This window comes from Clarias gariepinus, chromosome 8, assembly GCF_024256425.1.
Source record: "Clarias gariepinus isolate MV-2021 ecotype Netherlands chromosome 8, CGAR_prim_01v2, whole genome shotgun sequence".
In the NCBI taxonomy this organism is placed as follows: domain Eukaryota; kingdom Metazoa; phylum Chordata; class Actinopteri; order Siluriformes; family Clariidae; genus Clarias; species Clarias gariepinus.
The window spans coordinates 9,342,778-9,363,269 of record NC_071107.1 but is presented as its reverse complement, the minus strand read 5'-3'; the positions used below and the strand labels follow the sequence as shown (position 1 = coordinate 9,363,269).

At 39.9% G+C, this 20,492-nt stretch overlaps 1 protein-coding gene across 5 annotated transcripts in view; it reads right to left on the bottom strand.

Annotated features, from left to right (window-relative positions):
- The window catches only part of LOC128529469 (kinase non-catalytic C-lobe domain-containing protein 1), a 45,552-nt gene extending 25,286 nt beyond the window's left edge, over nucleotides 1–20,266 (bottom strand). For 4 of the 5 annotated variants that reach the window (XM_053502992.1, XM_053502994.1, XM_053502993.1 and 1 more), the window contains exons 1-8: nucleotides 19,901–20,266; nucleotides 15,303–15,501; nucleotides 12,822–12,880; nucleotides 10,956–11,096; nucleotides 7,787–7,904; nucleotides 6,992–7,704; nucleotides 6,744–6,858; nucleotides 5,711–5,782 (exon numbers count right to left, since the gene is read on the bottom strand). In XM_053502992.1, coding sequence (XP_053358967.1) covers nucleotides 5,711–5,782; nucleotides 6,744–6,858; nucleotides 6,992–7,704; nucleotides 7,787–7,904; nucleotides 10,956–11,096; nucleotides 12,822–12,880; nucleotides 15,303–15,501; nucleotides 19,901–20,005 — 1,522 coding nt within the window. In that variant the 5' untranslated portion in view covers nucleotides 20,006–20,266. The remainder of the gene's footprint in view (nucleotides 1–5,710; nucleotides 5,783–6,743; nucleotides 6,859–6,991; nucleotides 7,705–7,786; nucleotides 7,905–10,955; nucleotides 11,097–12,821; nucleotides 12,881–15,302; nucleotides 15,502–19,900) is intronic. The other variant, XM_053502995.1, reaches the window with a different exon arrangement.
- Nucleotides 20,267–20,492: the final 226 nt, after the last annotated feature.

Below are 20,492 nucleotides of genomic sequence, written 5' to 3'. Positions count from 1 at the left end.
AAGATAAAAATGCTAACACCACTCAGCCTAGACACAAGTGAGTGAGATTAGGCACTCTGGATTAATAAAATGTGGTATGTATGGAATGGTATAGTATGGTACGGTACTGTATGGTATGGTATGGTATGGTATGGTACGGTATGGTATGGTATGGTATGGTATGGTATATTAAAACAGGAAGCAGTGGAAAAAGGGGTTCAGCTCACTAACCACTAGATCGTCTTGGATTACTTTGCTGTAACCCTGTTCCCTGAAAAAGCGGGAACGAGATGCTGCATGAAAAAAAGATGTTCCCATAGTGTTGTGTTACCGGTTGTAAAGCATGTGTGTATCAAACACACCTAATTTTGGCTATATATAACCTCGGTCAGGTGACATCATCTGATGAAGTGCACCTGCAGGTTATAAATAGGAGTGAACCGGAAACATCCTCAGGTCAATTTTGTCTGAAAGGACGCCTTGTCACGCAAGCAGTGCGGCACTGGAGCACAGCATCTCGTTCCCGCTTTTTCAGGGAACAAGGTTACAGCAAAGTACCCCGAGATGGTCCCTTTCAAAAGCTACACTCCATGCTGCAAGAAAACGCGATAGGAACGAGAATACCAACGCCGCCGCACTGCAAGTGCCTGGAACCCCAAGGTTGTGTTGTGTGTGCGCACAATAGCCAAGGAGGTCTCAAACCTAGCTCTGGGAGGCTGACTCAAGGACCTGTGAGCCCGGAGTAGCATGAATATCCAAACTATAAAATCTGACAAATGTGTGCGGAGAGGACCAACCTGCCGCATCACACACTTGCTGCAAGGGGACACCTCTTGCCAGCGCAATAGATGAGGCAATCCCCCTGGTCAAATGAGCCCTAATTCCTAGAGGCGAATTGTGACCCCGCACCTCGTAGGCTAAGGCAATAGCATCTCTCACCCGATGTGACAGTGTTTGGCATAAAAAAAGGCTGCTCTGACTTACGCCACTGGCTAGTGCGGTGGACGTAAATCTGAAGAGCGTGTACTGGACACATTAAGTGAATCTTTTTCTGCTCTGGAGCTGTAAAAGGCGGAGGACAGAAGGCTTCGAGGACAACTGGGTGCATAGTCGGGAATGGAGCTTTCGGAAGATAGTTCAGGTGAGGATGAACAATAGCTTTGACTAGCCCAGAGGCATAGTCTAGGCAGGCTGGTGAGACTGACAAAGCATGCAGATCTCCAATTCTCTTGAAAGAAGTAAGTATAAGAAAAACCATCTTAAGACTCTAGTGGTTCAAAAGGAGTGTCAATCAGACCTTCGAGCACAATCGCTAAGTCCCAAAAAGGAACCATCGCTCTAGTGGGTGGCCACAAATGTTTAGCTCCGCAAATAAATGGCGAGCTAAGGAGGAAGGGTGCTTTACCACAGAAACCTCATCAGTCAGAGCATGACAAGCCGAAATAGCGGCTACATACGTTCTGAGGGTACTATAAGCCCGAGGACAACTTTTCTTGCAGAAACTCCAACACTAAAACAATTCGGCAGTTGACTCTGTCTACATGTTTTGCCATGCACCAAGTTCTTCTAGTGGTGTTAAGGTTCCAGAGCTCGGGCCAGGGATAAAATATTGTCCCCTGCGCCTGAGACAGAAGATCCCTTTTTACTGGAATCACCCAAGGTGACTCGTCCAGGAGAGATATTAGAGACGTAATCTGGGCCACGTATGGGCCATCGGAGAGGTGGGGGGGGGGTGTTGGGGGCTGGAGGAGTCAGAGTAGCAAAGGGGACATTGTGATGTTTCTTGTGAGGCAAAGAGGTCCACCTCTGCTACATAAAGTCTCTTCCAGATTTAACTGATTACTTCGGGGTGGGGTTTCCATTCCCATGTGTCACAGTCTGTCTGGACAGCAAGTCTGCTCCCACCTTCATATGCCCTGGAATGTAAATCGCCCTGAAAGATAGAAACTTGTCCTGTGACCAAAGCAGAATCTGGTGCGCTAGCTTGGTCAAGCGGCGTGAGCACAGTCTGCCCTAGCCATTATGTATGAGACTACCGTAGTTTTGTCCACCCGCACTAGGACATGGTAGCCTCTCAACTGCTGGAGAAAGCGTTTCAGAGCCAGAAATAAAGCCATAAATTGATGTGCCATGCGAGAAGATGGCCTCTCCAGCTTCCTTAGGCTGGACAGCCATCTAAGACTGCACCCCAGCCCATGAGGGAAGCGTCTCTCATTAGCGCATGCGACGACAAGATGCACGCAGAGTGGGACCCAAAATCAGAAACCGGGGTCTGAACCACATAGAAAGGGTACGAAGCCCCTGGCGCGTAACACTTATTTGCCTCCGGGGATTGTCCCCTCTTGGCTCTTGACGAAGGCGGTCGCATCTGCTCTCCCTCCCTTATCTCTCCCCGCTTGCTTCTCTTGTCTGTCTTGTGATACTATTCAGAGACTCTCCTCGCCTTGCTCTTGAAAATAAAAAGGAATATGGATTTGATCAAGTGGTCTCTGAATGAAATTGACACGATCTTCTCGACAAGAAGTGTGGGTTCTGGGGAACCTATTTGTCCTGCTGGGACGTTTGCTGCTGGATACATGATGGACGGTTGGGAGAAGTGGCGCATTGTGTGCCTGGCCGCACTGTCTCTGGAGGATGTTGAAGATATCTACCTATTCGGAACTTTGATAACAGGGATTCTGCTGATTGGATTAGGTGGAATACTTGGATATCGAAAAATCTTAAAAGCAGTCAGTCTCAACCCCAAGAGACTGGCTGGCTGGGAAATAGTGGTGACGAGAGCTGTCAGTAATCAGACTGTGGTTCTGGACCGCAAATTGGATAACATCTTGGTGAGACTAGCAGCTATGCAACGTGATCTGGACAGACCTGGAGACCAGTGATGGACATTAAATATCTGTGAAATTGGCAGATATTGACCGAAACCTGGAAAATATGATTTTCTTTTCGGCTGCCCCTTTTCTTTCCAGCTACTGCATTTCAAGGCCGTGGCTGGAGACATAACAAACTCCCCGAAGACCAAGATAATGAGACGCTCTGGAATCCTACTTCCCTTCCCCCCTTTAAGGACACCTGGCGCAGACTATTACGGGATGTTACAGGCTTACAACTGACACGCACGCACTCACGCACACACATAACAGCTACAGATAGACACTCTACCTTCCCCATATCCAACGCCTTCGTGTGCTTATTCCCTTCAGTGTGGGTAGGCGGAATCAGGACCAGCGCTCTCTAGCTGCAGGGACTGGAGCTGTTTGCCTACATTGGACATTTCCTATCCCCTGTACCCTAATCGTTGCAATGTTTATGTCTTGTATTTACATGTTTTTATGTGCTCGTTGCTGAGGTATTTTTTGTACCCCTGATCGCACACTGCCCTTTTCGAAGGACAGTCTGGGAGGGGATTTTTTACCCTCGTTATCCTAATGTATCTATTCCTTATCTTCTATGATGGCGCCGGTTAGGTGGCTGCCGTCGCGACTCTGTGGTCGCACAAAATCATTTCACTGCATATTGTACTCTGTATGATTGTGTATGTGACAAATAAAAATTTGAATTTGAATTTGAATTTGAGTGAAATCCATTGGCTTTTAGCCACAACTGAAACGATAGCTTGATTTCCTTCAGGGTGTTGAAAATGGATTCGACATGCGCAGAAGACAGCTGTGCCCGCATGGCGATCGAATCCCATGTGACACCCAAATATGTTGTGTTCTGAGCAGGAAAGCGAATGCTTTTTCGTGGTGTTGAGTCTCAATCCTAAAGAATCAAGATGAGCTAGGACGACATGCCGCTGTCGAAGCGCTAGCTTCTGAGACTGAGCCAGAATCAGCCAGTCGTTTATGTCATTAAAAATACGGATGCCCTGGAGTTGTAAAGGAGCCAGGACTGCATCCATGCATTTTGTATATGTGCGGGTGACAGAGCTAGGCCAAATGGAAGGACCCAATACTGGTTAGCTTCGCCCCTGAAAGCGAACCTCAGGAACTTTCTGTGTTGTGGCGATATTTCTATATGAAAATATGCGTCCTTCAGGTCGATTGTCACAAACCAATCCTTTGGTTGGATTTTAGAAACAATAATTTTGAATTTTTAATCCTGTACTTTTTGAGATAGTGATTCAGCCCGCGAAGATCTAAAATTGGACACAGCCCCCCCATCTTTCTTGACACAAAGAAAAGCGTACTGTAGCAGCCTGACTCTCTGTCGGGCAGGGAAACATGTTCTATGGCCCCTTCCCCCAGCAAAGTCTGCAATTCCAGAGTCGGCAGATGCACCCTTTCCAGTTTCACGGAAGTGGAGACCACACCGTTGAAACGCGGAGGGCGATGTGCAAACTGAATCCTGTAGTTCCTCTCTGTACAGTCCTTAGTACCCAAGGAGATATACCTGGCAGTAGCTTCCACGGTGACAGCTTCTCCGAAAGGGGCCCAAGTTTCAGCTAGATGGTTGGGGGGGGGGGAATATTGAAGACCATTGTTCCCCGAAACACCAGTAGTGGCGTGCTTAAACACCGGCCTCCTGGGGGTGCCAGGGAGAAGACTTTATTTTCAGAAGAAATTCTACGCGCCCCACGGTCCTGGGTGCATGAGCCTCAGGACTTCTTCTTTGAGAAGATGACGGTGCACAGGTCCAGCCTCTTTGAGGCGGATTGCAAAGATCCTCAAAAAGCCCCACCCCAGTTTCTACGAGGGGGTGACTGGCTCACCACACTCTTCTTTTGCGCTTCGTGCCTCGCGAGAGCTAGACCTGGTCAGGACTGGGTGGCTGACAGTCCCGACTCCTGAGCACGAAAGGTGGAGAAACTTTTAGCAGGTCAGCCTGGTAGGCCTGCAAAACCCCCATGGTGTGCAGTGGATACCTGCCTGACCCACTGCCTGAAAGCTTTTCTCCACCAAGGAAGATGTCAGTCTACACGGCTTGGTGGGGAGTGTGGGCTATTTCAGGGAGGATGATGTCCCAGGAGGGAGATAGCATGCAAGCGATTATCTGGGGCATCATCATATAACCCCGTGCCTTCGCATCAATCGAAGTTGATTGCACGAAAAACATGGGATGAATAAGGCTTATTCCATAAAAGAGTTAACTCGTCATGGAGGTCGCCAAAGAAAGGGAGAGAGAGAGAGAGCGTCGTTGAGGCTCCTCCTCCCGGCCACCCGACAGAAACCTGTCGTCTAATTTTGAGCGCTTGGGGGAATCCCGCTTCTGCGGCCAGACGATATGCAATCACTCAATCGCACGCATTACTTACCTGCATTAACTCCTCCATATGCGCGGAAGGGGAAAGGGGGAATTCCGTCTCATGCACGTCTGCCAGATCTGCACGTGAACCCTAGGAACGTGCCACGAGCGCTTCAAGTGCTTCACCTTTTTAGACGCGAAATCGCGAGCCGTGCGCGGAGCACAAAATTTGGTGTGTTTGATACACACATGCTTCACAACCGGTAACACAAAAAGATGTTCCCATAGTGTATTCACGCAGCATCGAGTGTAGCTTTTGAAAGGGAACTCCGTTAATATCATCTTTGCAATTTACTGGAATGTGGCAACATAATGAGTGGTAGATAAGTGCAAATGCTAACCAGCTAATCTTTAACAGTACTTAACTTTTTAATGGACATTGCTCAGTAAATATTAACATAAGTTCCAATAAGACACCATTATTATGTCTTCTAGTTAGAAACAGTCACTGTAAGCCAAATATATCTTTTGAAAACGTGAAAAGTACCTGTGTTTTTAGGCATAAGGAACAGCAAGTCTCCATCCCAGCCCACATACACAGAGTCCAGGCACAGGAAGGCTTTCAAGACAAATAATTTTAAAAAAGTGCATGTCATTTAAACAAAAAAAAACTTGTTCTTATAAATTCTGGCAGAAATCCTGGAAAAAAATGCCACAGGGTAATGTGAAACAATGTTATTCATCCTAAATTTAAACCTCTTCTACATGAAAACTACCTCAATAGCTGGTAACCTTTGGTAGACTGTCCCAGATAGGCAATGAAATAATGCTGAATCAAAATAAATGTAAAATAACTTTTAATGTACACACATATCAGCCCTAACATTAACACCACATAACATTAACACTAATTATCAACTATATGCCAGTAAAATGGTGACAAGATCATGGGTACCCAAGGTTTATTTTTGCCTTGGGAAGAAAACACCAGCCTGTTCAGATTAATGCCAGAGAAAGGTTAATGTAGCAAAAATAGCTGAAAAAGATTAATGCTGGCTATAATTATAAAAACATCCAAACACTCAGTTCATCACTGTTTGCTGTGTATGGGGTATAGCAGTAAAAGATCACAAGGTTGTTAATCTGGCTTCTAAATTACCCAGATCTGATCCATGAATGTGCTGGACAAACGAGTGGAGACCCCACCTTGCAACTTACAGCACATAAAGGATCTGCTGCCAGCATTCTGGTGCCAGATAACCCAGCACACCTTCAGAGGTCTTGCCTCAAGGGGTGAAAGCTGTTTTGGAGACACAAGGGGAACCTACACAATACTGGGTTTAATGTTTTAAGGTTTTAATATTATGACTGATCGGTGTATATTTATGGGTTATACTCAAACAAGTTGATATTTGGTATAAATGTAAAATGACTGCAACTATTCCTAAGATACTGTCCAAGAGAAAACTGATAAACCTGAAAGAAACCCATAGAGTCATGAGGAAAGTATACCACCATGTTACATATGGTTTTAGAAACTGTTCAATGTATTTCTATACATTTTCCTGTATAGGACTGACCTGGGAAATCAGTGTAGGTTTGCAGTGTGGACAGGCAGGTGTAACACAGGGCCCACAACTCATTCACAGACAGAGGCCGCGTACAGTGTGACAGAAGCTCCCGCAGAGAGACCCACTGCAAATAAAATCCAAAACAGCATTCATCTGAATGTTCAATATAAAAATGCTCAGCACTTAATCTGACAAACCACCAAGGAGAGAAACGAATAGTCTCTCATAAAAACACAGACTCTGAATCTACTTCTCACCTCATCCTGAGATTCTTCATTGAGGCACAGCATGCTTTTGGTCATATGATTAGAACAGCCCAGACTGCTATACTTTATTTCCTCTTCTACATATGTGGAGAACACAGGGGTTTCGTCTCTTATAACTGCACTTTGACCTATGTAATCTGGAGCTGCGCCAACACTGACATAAGTAGGGGTGCTGTTATTTATTCTGTTCACAGATTCTATAAAGTGACTGTGGACCTGCTCTGTTCTGTCTGCATCTGTTTTGTGTGATTCCTTCAGCACATGGTCCTCCCATTGCCTTATCATACTTTCGTCTCCTCCAATCTCTGACAAGTCTGCTACCATCATGCTTAGGTTTGTGTGTGATGGAGACGAGAACACAGGGGGGTTGTTGGAGTCAGGAATGGAGCAGGAGCGGTTGAGGGCACTCCGTGATCTTCTCCACCTTACATCTTGGTTCATTTTAAGAAAGGGAAAGCTATTCTGGGATGGATAGACAGCGTTTACATCTCGAAGTGACATTGGACCTCCATGATATCCATCTACACTCCCTGAGCGGAATGAACCATTGCAGACTCTTCGCCTTTGTTTAACTTGATGCTCTTCGTCTTCATGAGAATCTGTAGAATAATGTCTGGCCATGAGCTGGTCATATGTATGATTCTCAACAGAGCTTGACTGTGATCCTTTATATTCCATAAATTGATATGATTTTTCCCACTCATCTGTGAATTAAAATAACACTTTTAGGCCATAACAACAACAACCATAAAAGCTTTACAGTCTGAGAAATGAGGGCTGTAATACCTTGAAAAGGTGCGACTGATTCTATAGACAACACTCTTCTTCCGATCGCTGATAGCTTTCGACACACTGCTCTGGTTGTGGTGTCTCTAATTTTGGCTTCTGCTAGGGACAACATGACCTATGAAGAAAGACATGTTAACAAAAAATAAATGCAATTACTTAACAGACCCATAATAAGACCAACTATATTATAAGGTATAATATAACCAACTGATCTTTTTAAAAATTTACTTGAGATCAATATCAACAGGATAATATGCAACTAGTTTTTAAGGTAGGAAAATACCACCTTAAAAACTTTCAAACTTCCATTAGTTTTCACCAACAGGGAGAAGAATTATAACAAGATTTTGAAAGGCTGCTAGTCTTCACAAGATTTGTCTTTTTGTTGCTATTTAATTCATGCTTTTTTTCTGAGATTGCACAAAAATAATGACCAAATTTAATACACTGTCACATCCACCCTCTGTCCCATTTTTTTCTGTGCAGTATTGCTCCCTTTGAACTCCACTTTCTTTATATGGCTAATGTTTCCTGTTCTCATTACCCTGTTGTCATGGCAGTTATTCAGGCTGATCTGTTGTTCTCTAGTGTATTTACTTATGCCTGTCTGCTTTGTCCATTTTAAAAGCTTTTTGGTTTCCACTGTGCCTTTCTGTTCTTCTTCTCTAGTGGATTCTCTTGTGTTCTGTGTTGTGTTTCATTACTGTGTTGTGTTGAGCTGTGTTGCATTTTCATCTTTCACACTTTTCCAATTGGTCCTCTAAGAAAGAGAATTTTGCTCTACCTTGCTTTACTGGTAATGTCATTTGGTCTATAATTAAGTTATAGAAGCTTTTTTCTTGTTTGAAAGAAATTTGAAGAGACAAAATCTGGCAACATGGTATATACTCAGCATAAGAATTACACATCAGTGAGACACAAATTATTACAATTAAGCTTTAGAGTGTGTGATTTGTACTGAAAAATGTTCGACCCCAAGCTCATATAGAAAGTAGAACTGTCTTTCTATACACTATCAAAAATATATATGTTCTGTTACAAGCAAATCTCTCTCACTTCAGCAACATCAGCAAGTGACTGAACAGACATATGTGTTTAAAAAACGATCTAGGTTGTTATTTTTCATGTACAGTACGTGCATAAAACATGATAAACAATGATTGCTTTTTTACTTTTACTTTTGCATTCATAATGTGATTATTCTCCAGTTTACTCTCAAAGACTTTCTCTCAAGGCCCATAAAACAAATATTAAAACCAGTCCTGTAAGAAACACTTTATTTTTTTTTTTTTAAATACATTTATTCAATCTTATTAAGCTCTATATCCTGTTCAATGATCTGTTAAATCATGGGTTAATCAGAAATGCACAGAAACAAAAGTGGCATAGATCTGAAAAATAAAATGCTCATATGGAAAGCCTTGCTGGTGTGTGTTATCTGGAAGGCTTTAAACATCAAACTATGAATTTGGGTTTTCGGATATGTCAGGTACAACGAAAGTTATCATAACTTTAATAACATGCTCACTTGAGGGAATGACTCATTAAATGAGCATATTATTATATTTCGGTCACATTTCTAAAATGATTTTTAATGGCTAAGATACAGAATAGCTTTCAACTGCTAAGTAACTATCTCAGGAAAAGCACATATTTGCCCCACCCTTGCTGGTTAGTATCTGTTATTTGATATGGGAGAATTGAAACATTTTCATAATTAAATATGTGCCAGTGAAACACAATTCCAAGCCATCTAACGCCTACTCAAAGATTTATTTGCAATGTTAGAATGTGGGTAGTTGCAGAGGGCCAAAGTGACATTTTCTATCCACAAAGAAAGCCCTGGAAGGTTTGAGACCAAACAGAAAAAAGGTGTTAACGTATTTTATTGTAGCTGCCACATTACTGGGCATATCTAAGTGGTACCAAATAAGGAAGCTTAGAGTTAGGATTAGGCTCATCCATGTTCAAACTATGAGGGCTATACCAAAAGTAATGTAAAAGTGCAACTCACTCCTGTCAGGTCTGCCTCTGTCCACCATTTATCCTCTGCAACTTATCCAGAATGCAGCTACATCTACCACACTACCCCACTTCTTCGCTCCCGCATCAAATTCAAAACCTTGATGCTTGCCTACAAAGCTAAAAACGGGCCAGGGCTCAATTAAGCCTCGTCTCTAATCACACCCCGCACTACACCATGTTGCTTCTGATCCTCCAGCAATGCTCGGCTAGTCCCTCCATCTCTCAGAGGTTGATAAAGCCATGCATCTAGACAACACCTTTTTGTTTTGGCACCTAGGTGGTAGAATGAACTTCCTCTAGATGTCTCTACAACTACGTCTCTGGCAATCTTAAACGACAACATATCTGTTTCTTCGATACTTCATTTAATCTCCCCCGAAAACGAAACAAAAAGAAACACATTCCCAACAGTGTTTGACTGATGTTACATAGTTAGTAATCTAGTAACTAGTGTATGGATCTATCCAATGACAGAAACTTAGGCACTTTTGTAAGTCACTCTGGATAAGAACTTCTGCCAAATGCCTAAATATAAATGTAAGTGTAACTTTTATTAACTAATAAAAGTTAATTTGCTCAAATTGCACATGTTGATAGAGTAGCTCCAGCAGCTTCCTCTATACAAAGTTTCCCACCACATGGTTTGTCTTCAATGCTGTTTTTTTCTCTTTAATGTTTTTTATCAATTGTTACACATTTGTCTCATAAATTTATACTAAAAGAGGTTTCGAGAGTTGTGTTTAATAATGGAGAAAATGCATCGCAAGTGATGGAGACTATGTGGAGTAGTACCTTTTGTATAGACACAAAGTTATTTTACCAGCTTGTGCAATTTGAACGTCCTATGTCTGTTTGTAAAAAAATAAAAAAATAAAAGAATTAATTTCTTTCGGTATAGCCCTTGTATTTTATTTGGTGCAAATGTTTAGATTTTAGTAGTTTATAGTGGCTAACATATTCTCAATTTATATCTGTGTTGGACTGTGATGAAATAAAAATCGGTTTAGAATTATACCTGATGTATTTCTTATGATATTTATAAAACAGAAATTTCTAGCACAATTAAAAAAACAAAACAAGACTGTAAAAAACAAATAGCAATAAACAACCAAATGTAAAAATGATTTAAAATTTTTCAAACCTGTGGGCAAGGCCTGTCATCTGGTTTTTCTTCTTGCATTTGTTCAAGCAGCCTGCGAGTATCAGCCCCCAGCTCTGTTTCAGGATCTATATCGTAGCCCAGAGCAGCTGAAAGTGTGGAGCCGAGAGAGAACACATGACCCTACAGAAGAGGAAAAGTAATAGAGAGTAAAGAAATTATGACAGCAACATTAGCTCAGTGGAAAAAAACGTTGTACAGAGCAAAATTGTGGTATGTCATGAGGTATTGAAAAGAAATGTGACAAGAAATAATAATGATAGTGGTACTGAGCAAAAACAAGTTTTATTTTTAAGAAGTGATCATATTTTTTGTCCTAATAAATCACTTTCACTCTAGATACTGATATTAGTGCCAGATTCGAAAGTGTGAAACTTAGTCATTCCTGTAGAAAACTGGACCACCCACACATGGTTCTGTTTTGGTTATGTCATCCTGCTATTCATAAAGCCATTAAGTAGTGAGCACAGACGAACACAGATGAAAGTGAACAGTGTCATCCATTTTTCTGTCTGTAGCCAGACCAGGCAATATCCATCATCTGTGGCAGGTCATGCACTCTCTCCTCCAGTCTAACAAATGAGTCCTTATCTACACCTCTCCTTAACCAGGACATCATACACAATCTACTGTATCCATGTCAGGAGGACTACCAGGAATATTTTTAACTAAAAAGATGCTCTTTGAGTCTGAATAAAACAGAAATAAGAAATTACTTTAGTTCCTACAGCCAGAACTCTGATGCCACTGATGAAAAGACTTTTATCTTTACTTATGTGAAAATGTGACATGAATTTTAGAATTCCTTAGTATTTGGTATGTCCCCTTTTTTATGTTAAACGTGATGATCCTTGTTAAAGAAAATTCTATAAAAATAGATATGACTTACAGAAAAGCTGACTGTTTGCACAAGAGAGTTCCTATCCATCCATCTAAAAACCTTTATAGTCCAACAAGGGACTGCAGGTGGCCATTGTATTTATTCCTTATTTATGCTTATTCACACCCTACAGTCAATTTGGGGACACTAATTGGCCTAATCCGCATTTCTTTGGACTATACGAGAAAACCGGAGAACCTGGAGTTAACCCACCAAGCACGGGCAAAAATTCATGCCCTCAGACCAGACTCAGGAATCAAACCTAGGATCTGGAGGTGCAAGGTGACAGTGCCAAGAGCTAAGCCACCTTAAGAGTTAAGATATCAACAAAATATGACAAACTTGCTTACATGGAAATGGTAAAACTCTTTCAGCTTATTTCCAGCTCTAAAAAATTGTGTGGTCTCAGACTTTTGGACCCCACTGTATTGATTTTACCCAAAATTCCCATAGTCATAAAGCTCTTTAAAAAAGTCAAAGACTAAACACAGATGGAAAGTAACTAAGTATTTTTTCTTTGTTCCTTTACTTAAGTACATATTTCGCGTATCTGTAGTTGAGCAGTTTTATTCGAAGATACTTTTTCCCTCCATTACATACTACAGCAAATATCTGTACTTTTACTTACTTTAAATTTTTGCCTGGCATTGTGTTACATAACACATAATTGCGTTTACCTTGTGACACACTTAATAACACTACAGGTTATTGAAATCAGATGCAAAGATGGTTGGAGACAACAACAAGTGTGTGTGCAAGAATGGGAGAGAGCAAGCAATTATGAAATATAATTTTTATTATGCAACCTATACAGTATACAACTTTTACTCAAGTTGACATGTAAATGGGGGACTTTTACTTTCACTTAAGTAATATTAGATCTAGGGTATCTCTACTTTTATCCAAGTACAGGATTTGTGTACTTGGCCCACCTCTTAGTGTTCAATGTCAGGATATAAATAGCTCACCTCAAACGTATTCCCGGTCTTGTCAAACTCTGGAGGGACAAATGAACCTTCTGGGTCATCTGGTGGAAAATGGTGAGAAAATCACATTCCAACTAAACATTACTGTAATATCAAATAAACTAAAAGACATAGAATCAAAGGTTTAACTCATTTTTTTGTTGTTGATAAAACTAAAAAATAAGCTAAAAGCTAAAACTAATAATATATATCTTCCAGCATCAAACCAGCTTTAATTTATCTAATGATTAAAACAGTCAGGTTTAAAAAATGTATTATAATAATATTAAATAAATAATTTTTACTTGAGTAATAAGTTGACATAAAAATATATGTCACATTACAAAAGAGTTAAAAAAAAATTCTGGTCTATTTGCATCCTCTGTATGTTTGGAAGGGGACCATAAATATTGTACATACAGTATATTATTTGTTAATTAAGGTTAAACGTGTTTTCAAAATACATTTGACTATTATACTTGTGTAAAATAATCTGGGTTTATAATAAGGGCCTGATTAACAACAAACCACTGTGAACCAGAGGGTTAAATTCCTTCGATGAGTAATCAAGGCACACAGTGTTACTCTCTAAGACAACCTCAGGCTACTGTGGTGCTTGCCGCAGCATCGCCTCTTCTAAGTAGGACAAAGATGCTGAGGATCCCCAGCCTCCTCCAGACTGTTTTGCAGAGTTGGGGTAGTTTTATAGGTCACATTCCTTTCTTCTGACTATCCTTTGTGCACAGTAATACATATTCTCAACTATGAAAGATATCCAGAAGGCAAACAGCAAGGAGTCTTCACTGTAATACATGGAATTCTTGAAATACAATTACATCAAAGAAGAGAGAGATATTACTAATTTAATGGTCTCAACTTCATGTTGGCCGTGGGTTTGTTGATGCAATACATTTGATGGTAGTGTTAGAACTACTTGGTGCAGTGTAGGCTGCAGGCAGCTAGGCTCTGAGCAACACACATACACAGGTAGCTTTTTGATCACACCCCTGCCTCATTATACAGGAGGTAATGAGACATTAAAATCCATCTTCCAAGATCACTAATTGGTCCGCTAATTCCGGGCTGCACGATTTGGAAAATGCACAATTTTTACCAGTTACAGCAGAGAGCTTTTTTAGCCTTTAATCAACATGGACAGCAAATAAAGAAAAGTAGAGGAGGACAAGGCCAGATTTATGAACATGCCAGATAAAATGTGGCAAATTTGTTTGCAAGGACAACAAGCCCAGGTGATAGTAATTTAGCTTCTGAGGCAGGTATCTATGGCACGCACAGTGTATCACTGCATAATACGTGCTACTTTAGCAATGACCCTCTAGCAATCATAACAGTGCTAATAATATAAACGCAAATTAACTGTAGAGAAGTGAGTATAAACTGTAAATTTGTCCTTGTGCACATCCTGACTGAGTGTGTGGGCTGCTCAGATATCATTTGCAGTATAAAATACTGTCTTACTCTAGCCTTGTTCCATGTCGACACAGATGAATAATCATAATGCATTTGGGGAAAACTGTTAGTACTTTTCACTTGTTGTAAAACTTCACTCCCTGCCCTCTGAAACCTTTTAAAATAAGGAAATAATTCTTCTCTAACATTTCTCTAGGAAATGAACTATGTAAAAGGTTTTGGTTTCGGTTCTAATAAAGATGTGAGTAACCTAACAATTCTTCATTGTAACCTATTATTATTCGGTATTTTTGCATTTCATATCCAGTATGAAAGAATAGTGTTACTGTTCAATGTGATTAGTAATTAGGCTATATATTAGGATTTGAATTAGGAAGTCTGAAGTCTGTGGTTTTTCTCCCTATTTGAATACTTGTTGTTTGGCTGCACAGTATTTTTGACCCATGTTTCCACTACAGATCATTTTCAGAAGTGGTCGCCTTGCACATTCAGGGTCTGGGTTCGATTTCCGCCACTGTGTGCATGGAGGTTGCATGTTCTCGCTGTGCTTGGTGGGTTTCCACACACAGTCCAAAGACATGCCGATTAGGCTAACTGGCATTGCAAAAACTGTGTGTGTAAGTCTGAATATAAGTATGTTCTTCTAGGCCGACAGGGTGGCTTAGTGATTAGCACTTGCACCTTTAGGGTCCAGGATCGATTCCTGCATGGAGTTGCATGTTCTTCCCATGATTGATGGGTTTCCTTTGGGTATTTCGGTTTCCTCCCACAGTCCAAAGACGATGGATTGGCACCCTGTCCAGGGTGTACCCTGCCTCATGCCCTTGGTGTCCTGGAATTGGCTCTAGGCCCCCCAGTTATATATAAAATATGTTTATATATAAAATAATAATATCACTTTGCATGTGATTTGTATGGTAAGGTTTTTAAAAGGTAACAATTTAGAAGACACCACCTAAGTCCAGATCATCAAACCTAGGAGCTTAAAAATCACACAAAACTGCTGACAGTGAAACTGATGATTGTGAACAGGTGAGTGTGAAGCTTACTGACCATTGAGCTGCTCCATGAAGCACACGTTGCCATGAGCGTTGAAGGCCAGAGTGTCCGGTGTAATGCAGAGAGTGTAAAAAAGTGGAGAGCGTGAAATGCTTTGCAGCGAGCGCACACACTCTGCACACACTGCCCACACCTCCTGTTCAGACAGACAGCTGTCTCTCAGACACAGGATATCTGCCAAAGACACATTTTCCTAAGAAGAGAGAATTACGGAATTACGGAAAAATGTTATTCAGTAAATTATTTATTGTTGGATAATTTTGGCTTTTTGTCAAAATATGAGAATTTAAGCCATTAGTGATGTGAGCTATCCTGTTTAACCTCTTTTGACCTTCTATGCTGATAAATTTATGCTCGCTCCGCTCAGTCGTTTACTGTATATTTAATCATTTTATCATCAATTTGGTTGTGGGTTCTAGGCATTAAACATCCTAATATTCAATCTCCTGCCCTAAGTGATGGGAGTTTAGCTTGATTATTTTTAGATGTGAAAGACAGTATTCAAGACCATAAGACTCATGATGTCATCTCTAAATCTGACTTAGTTGTGTAACTCATACAGTGCATTCAGTATTCATTCCCCTTGACCTTTCTTTTTGCTACCTTCATTTTCAATTCTTTTTTTTCTCAGAACTCAACAAAGTACTCCATAAGAAAAAACACATTTCAAACACTCTATTTATTATTAAAACAAACAAACAAACAAACAAACAAACAGAAGACACATTTACATAAGCATTTAAACACCTTAGTCAGCACCCTTGGAGTAAATATAATCTTAGGCATAAAAGAGCTATTTTCAGGTCTCTACACAAATCAGCATGAAGTCTGTTCTCTGGCTGTGTCATGCTTGTGCATTAACTGAGTTGTCTTAAGCCACTCGTGTGTTGTCTTGGCTGTGTGTTTAGGTCTTTGTCCTGCTGTAGGGTGAACTATTGTTCCAATCTGTGGTCCTAAGCACCTTTGAGTTTTGGTACATCCTCACAGATTCATGGTGCCACTGTCTTCAGCTTATGTTTGAAATTTACAGGTGATCAGTGGTGCTTAGTTTCATTCAGATGCACTGTCGCCTTGTACCTTCAGCTTTGTGATTCAATTCCGTCATCACGTCTGAGTGCATGGAGTCTGCATGTTCTCCCTGTGTTTGGTGGGTTTCCTATGTGTTCTCTAGTTTCCTCCCACAGTCCAAAAACATAAACATTAGGCTAATTGTTGTTACCAAATTCCAAACTTACTTAAATGTACATGTTAATGTTGACCAGGGGTCCCACTACGGTTATACAATGGTCACCACTGGCCTCCACTGGTGGATGGCGATAGATGTTACTTGGGATTCAGGACAGAATGTTCCATTTTGGTGCAAATACACCATAACATTTTGGTCTAAGCTGTTTAGGTGATTTCTGGTAAACTCCTTGCAAACTGTCACATGTCCTTTATTCAGGAGAACTTATGTCCAGCCAGTTTACTATAGAGGTTTGATTGGTGCCATAAAGCGAGTCCTTCAGGGCTTCCCAACACAGCATTTCTGGAATGCCAGACAGAGTTAGCTCTGTATTCTTTATCATCTCCTTGACTACTCAGTCAGTTTAATTGGATGACCATCTCTAGGAAGACTTGTGAACCTTTTCCATTTCAGAATAACAAATGTTTTTGTGCTTTTTCATCCAATCCTGAGTTTGACAATTTATTTGACTCAAAGGCTTGTTTCTTGTTTTTCTGAAATGCACCAATAGATGAAATAGCACAAAAACATTTGTTATTCTGAAATGGAAAAGGTTCACAAATGGAAGACATTCACATTCCAAATCATGTCTAAACAACTACCTTTATCATGGATGAACCCTAATCAAAAAACATCTTAAAAATGAAAATGGAAACTGAACACACATTAGCTTAATTGTAAGTGTTATAGCAAAGGGTTTGAATATAATGTGAATATAAATAAATATGTGACCATTCAAAATTTATTCTTATTAGAATTAGAGAACTCAGTAAAACCTGTGTACAGAAATGTTTTAAAGTAATTGTATAATGTAGCAATATGTAAATATTAAGCACTATAATGTATCTTTTGGATACAATAAATTTGCTGTCTGCTGAAAACCTATCAAAAATACAAGAGACAATGAATCTCAGGAATTAAAAATACAAATGCATGGGGAAACAGGTATTGGCTCTAAATACAGGGAAAAGCAGAACTAAATTGAGAAACATTTAAAACCTAGCTTCTGCTAAACCTTAAAAAGTTCACATACAACTTTGAGTGGAAACCTTTGTTCTAAATCTCTAGTTCCCCAAATAGATTTTTTTTCCAAATACATAAAATGTCTTGCTGCGATGATGTAATCCACTGTGAATAAGCGGTTGTTTTTTTCACAGACATTCATTGTTCCATCAAGTTTGCCTGGAAACTACTGTTCATTACAAACTACAGAAGTCTCAAAACTTGTTTTGGGTAATTACATTTCAAAAGAGCAGAATTTCAATATTCTCTCTAATTAAAAAAAATCCACAAAGCTCTTCCAAAGTACATGGAGCATCTTAAAGCTGAAAAACAAACTTTCACACAGTCAGCACTCGGAGTGAACAGGCCAAACCCATAAAGCTGCAGTATAAGACATAGAACAGGAAAGTGCTACAGTGCTACAAAAGTGCACCCCATAAATAGGCGAACTCCCACGAGAACAGCGCAGAGAAGCACAGTCTCTCTCTCTCTCTCTCTCTCTCTGTCTTACTCTCTCTGCAAATTACACACTTCGTCCTAGATAAGTTTCCCTTTCAGTCTGGATTTGTATACTTAAATTTTGTATACCGATCTTGGATTTATGGCTGGAGAGATCTATACAGGTTCTCTCCAGTCATACTCTTCAAAATACTTTTATTTTAAATGAAAATATGTATTATTTTATTTATTTATTTATTTATTTATTTATTGATTGATTGATTGATTGATTGACTGATCAACCCTTTAACTATCCCTTTAATTAAAGAGATGCCCATCTTACATGTTTGAATACCAAATGTGCTTTGTGTTTTTTTGTTTGTTTTTTGGTAGTTATAAGACAAACTGTATTCAGTATTATTATGTTTTTTCGTATGCTGTGTATGTGCATTTATTTGCCTGGGATTTCTGTTTGACCAGAACTTTAGAAGAAATCGGACTTAGTTTTGTCTACATTTTGAGAACATTTTACTGTATGATGAACTTTAACTCATTACCAGTAGAATTATTTTAAGCCATACCAAAATTATTAAAATGTAATTAAACAACCACAACAAATGTAAAATACCACATTGGACATCTTCCACTAATCCCCTGAAACCTCACTTTTCAAACACTGCATAACAAACATAAGTGAGTGAAAGTCTTAAACCAAAAACTATAATGTGTGAGGTAATAGGATTCTTGGTTCAACCTATAACCACTGGGGCGCTGATTCATTACAGGAGGGCTATATAGAATAACTTCTAAGTCGTTTTGCACATTGGTGATAATGTATGAGGTCATTAGAGATTTGGTATATTAACGCCACAACACAGCTCAGACACTTTTCCATCAGAGGAAAAGCTTTTCTGCTCAGGCTGCTTGATATAAATAGCAATCTAATGCAGAGCCACAACCCACAAATGTCAGTATTTGCATTTTATTTATTAATATATTTATGTATTCAAATGTGTTTTTCTCGTTTACAGTGCTAAAAGTATTCATGTGCATTATATAACCAGCAAAACAAGAGGTCATTCAAAAGGTGCTAATTTAAGACTGCAGGTCTCAAGACCTAATTCTTCTAGTCTGGAGATTACATATAAGGGTATAATAAAGGGCCAACACCATGTAGGGGTATATTTTTTTAAACCAATATTAGCGAGTATTAGAAAATTATAGCCCACGCCGTTTAAGGAAATGTCAACACAACTAAAAGAAATTGTGTCCTGCATATGATTTGAGACATAATCAAGTGGTGACGGATTTTCGCAAGTTTCTGGGCCCAACACTCTTTATGGTATAAAGAAATACTAGTCGAGGGGAAAAACTTCAAGAGTTCTTTGGATAAATAAGCAATCCTCTATGCTCAGTAATGGAGTTTTACCTTTAATTAGATGTTATAAAGACATAACATATTGAAGGGTTTAGGGAAAAAAAAACTTAGAATTCCCTTCTCTTAATTTAAGTGAAAATAATTTTATATATGTTAATTATTGAATAGAATATAATTATATAGCACTTAGTGTTTTGTATGTAGAATTTCCTTAATAGGGCTAATTTTTTTTCTAGGTTTAATTTTTTATTTTTTAAGACAGTTATGGATTCTCTTCACTTTTACCTGGAGACCTTTCAACAGAGTGACATTGTGTTCAAAGATTTCTAGGGACTTTTAGATACACAAACAGATACACAAAAAAAAACGAAAAAAACATTAGAAAATTCAGGCATGAAGTGCGAAATTCATACATAAAATGAAAAACTCCTGAGGTGCAAGCTAAAATTATGGACATACATTGCTTATAAACCCAAAAACACTTTACATTAGACTCTTAGACTGTTATTCTCTTTATACTATTCAACCTTCCTGCAGATTTCAGCTCACCTCATCCTCGAGTAGCGGGGGCAGAGCCCCAACTTTAGCCCTCTCTTCCTCCTCTGCGTCCTCTTCACCCCCGAGAGCAGCTACACCTCCTCCAAACATCTCCATCTCCACTTTAGCAGTTAAATCATGTCGGACGTTAAAAAGATCTTCTCATGGAAGAATAGGTCAGTGCTGCTGCTGCTGCGTGACTCCTGTTAGTTTATTATATATATATTTTTTTCCCCTTCCCCTGCAGCCGACCGAAACAGAACCAGCTCCGGTACCGTCCTGAGCCCGGCACACTGGCTCTGGATGTGTTTTAATGCCAAAAACAAGATAAATGGCAGGAATAACCAGAGGCGTTTGTCCGACTCGCTGCGGCTCTTAATGAGCTCACGGCAACAGGGCAGTTTGCTAACTCTGCTGTCATGGCAACGAGTGTCGCCGCGCGCCTCCACACAGCTCAGGCACGCGGAGAGCAGGATTGCCAGATTGATAATTATCACTCATAAAGAGGATCTAAATTAGCTCAAAGTTCAACACAATTCACAAGTTGTAAAGTAGCCTTTTCTGTGTATTTTTCATTTGACCAACACACATTTCATACAAAATC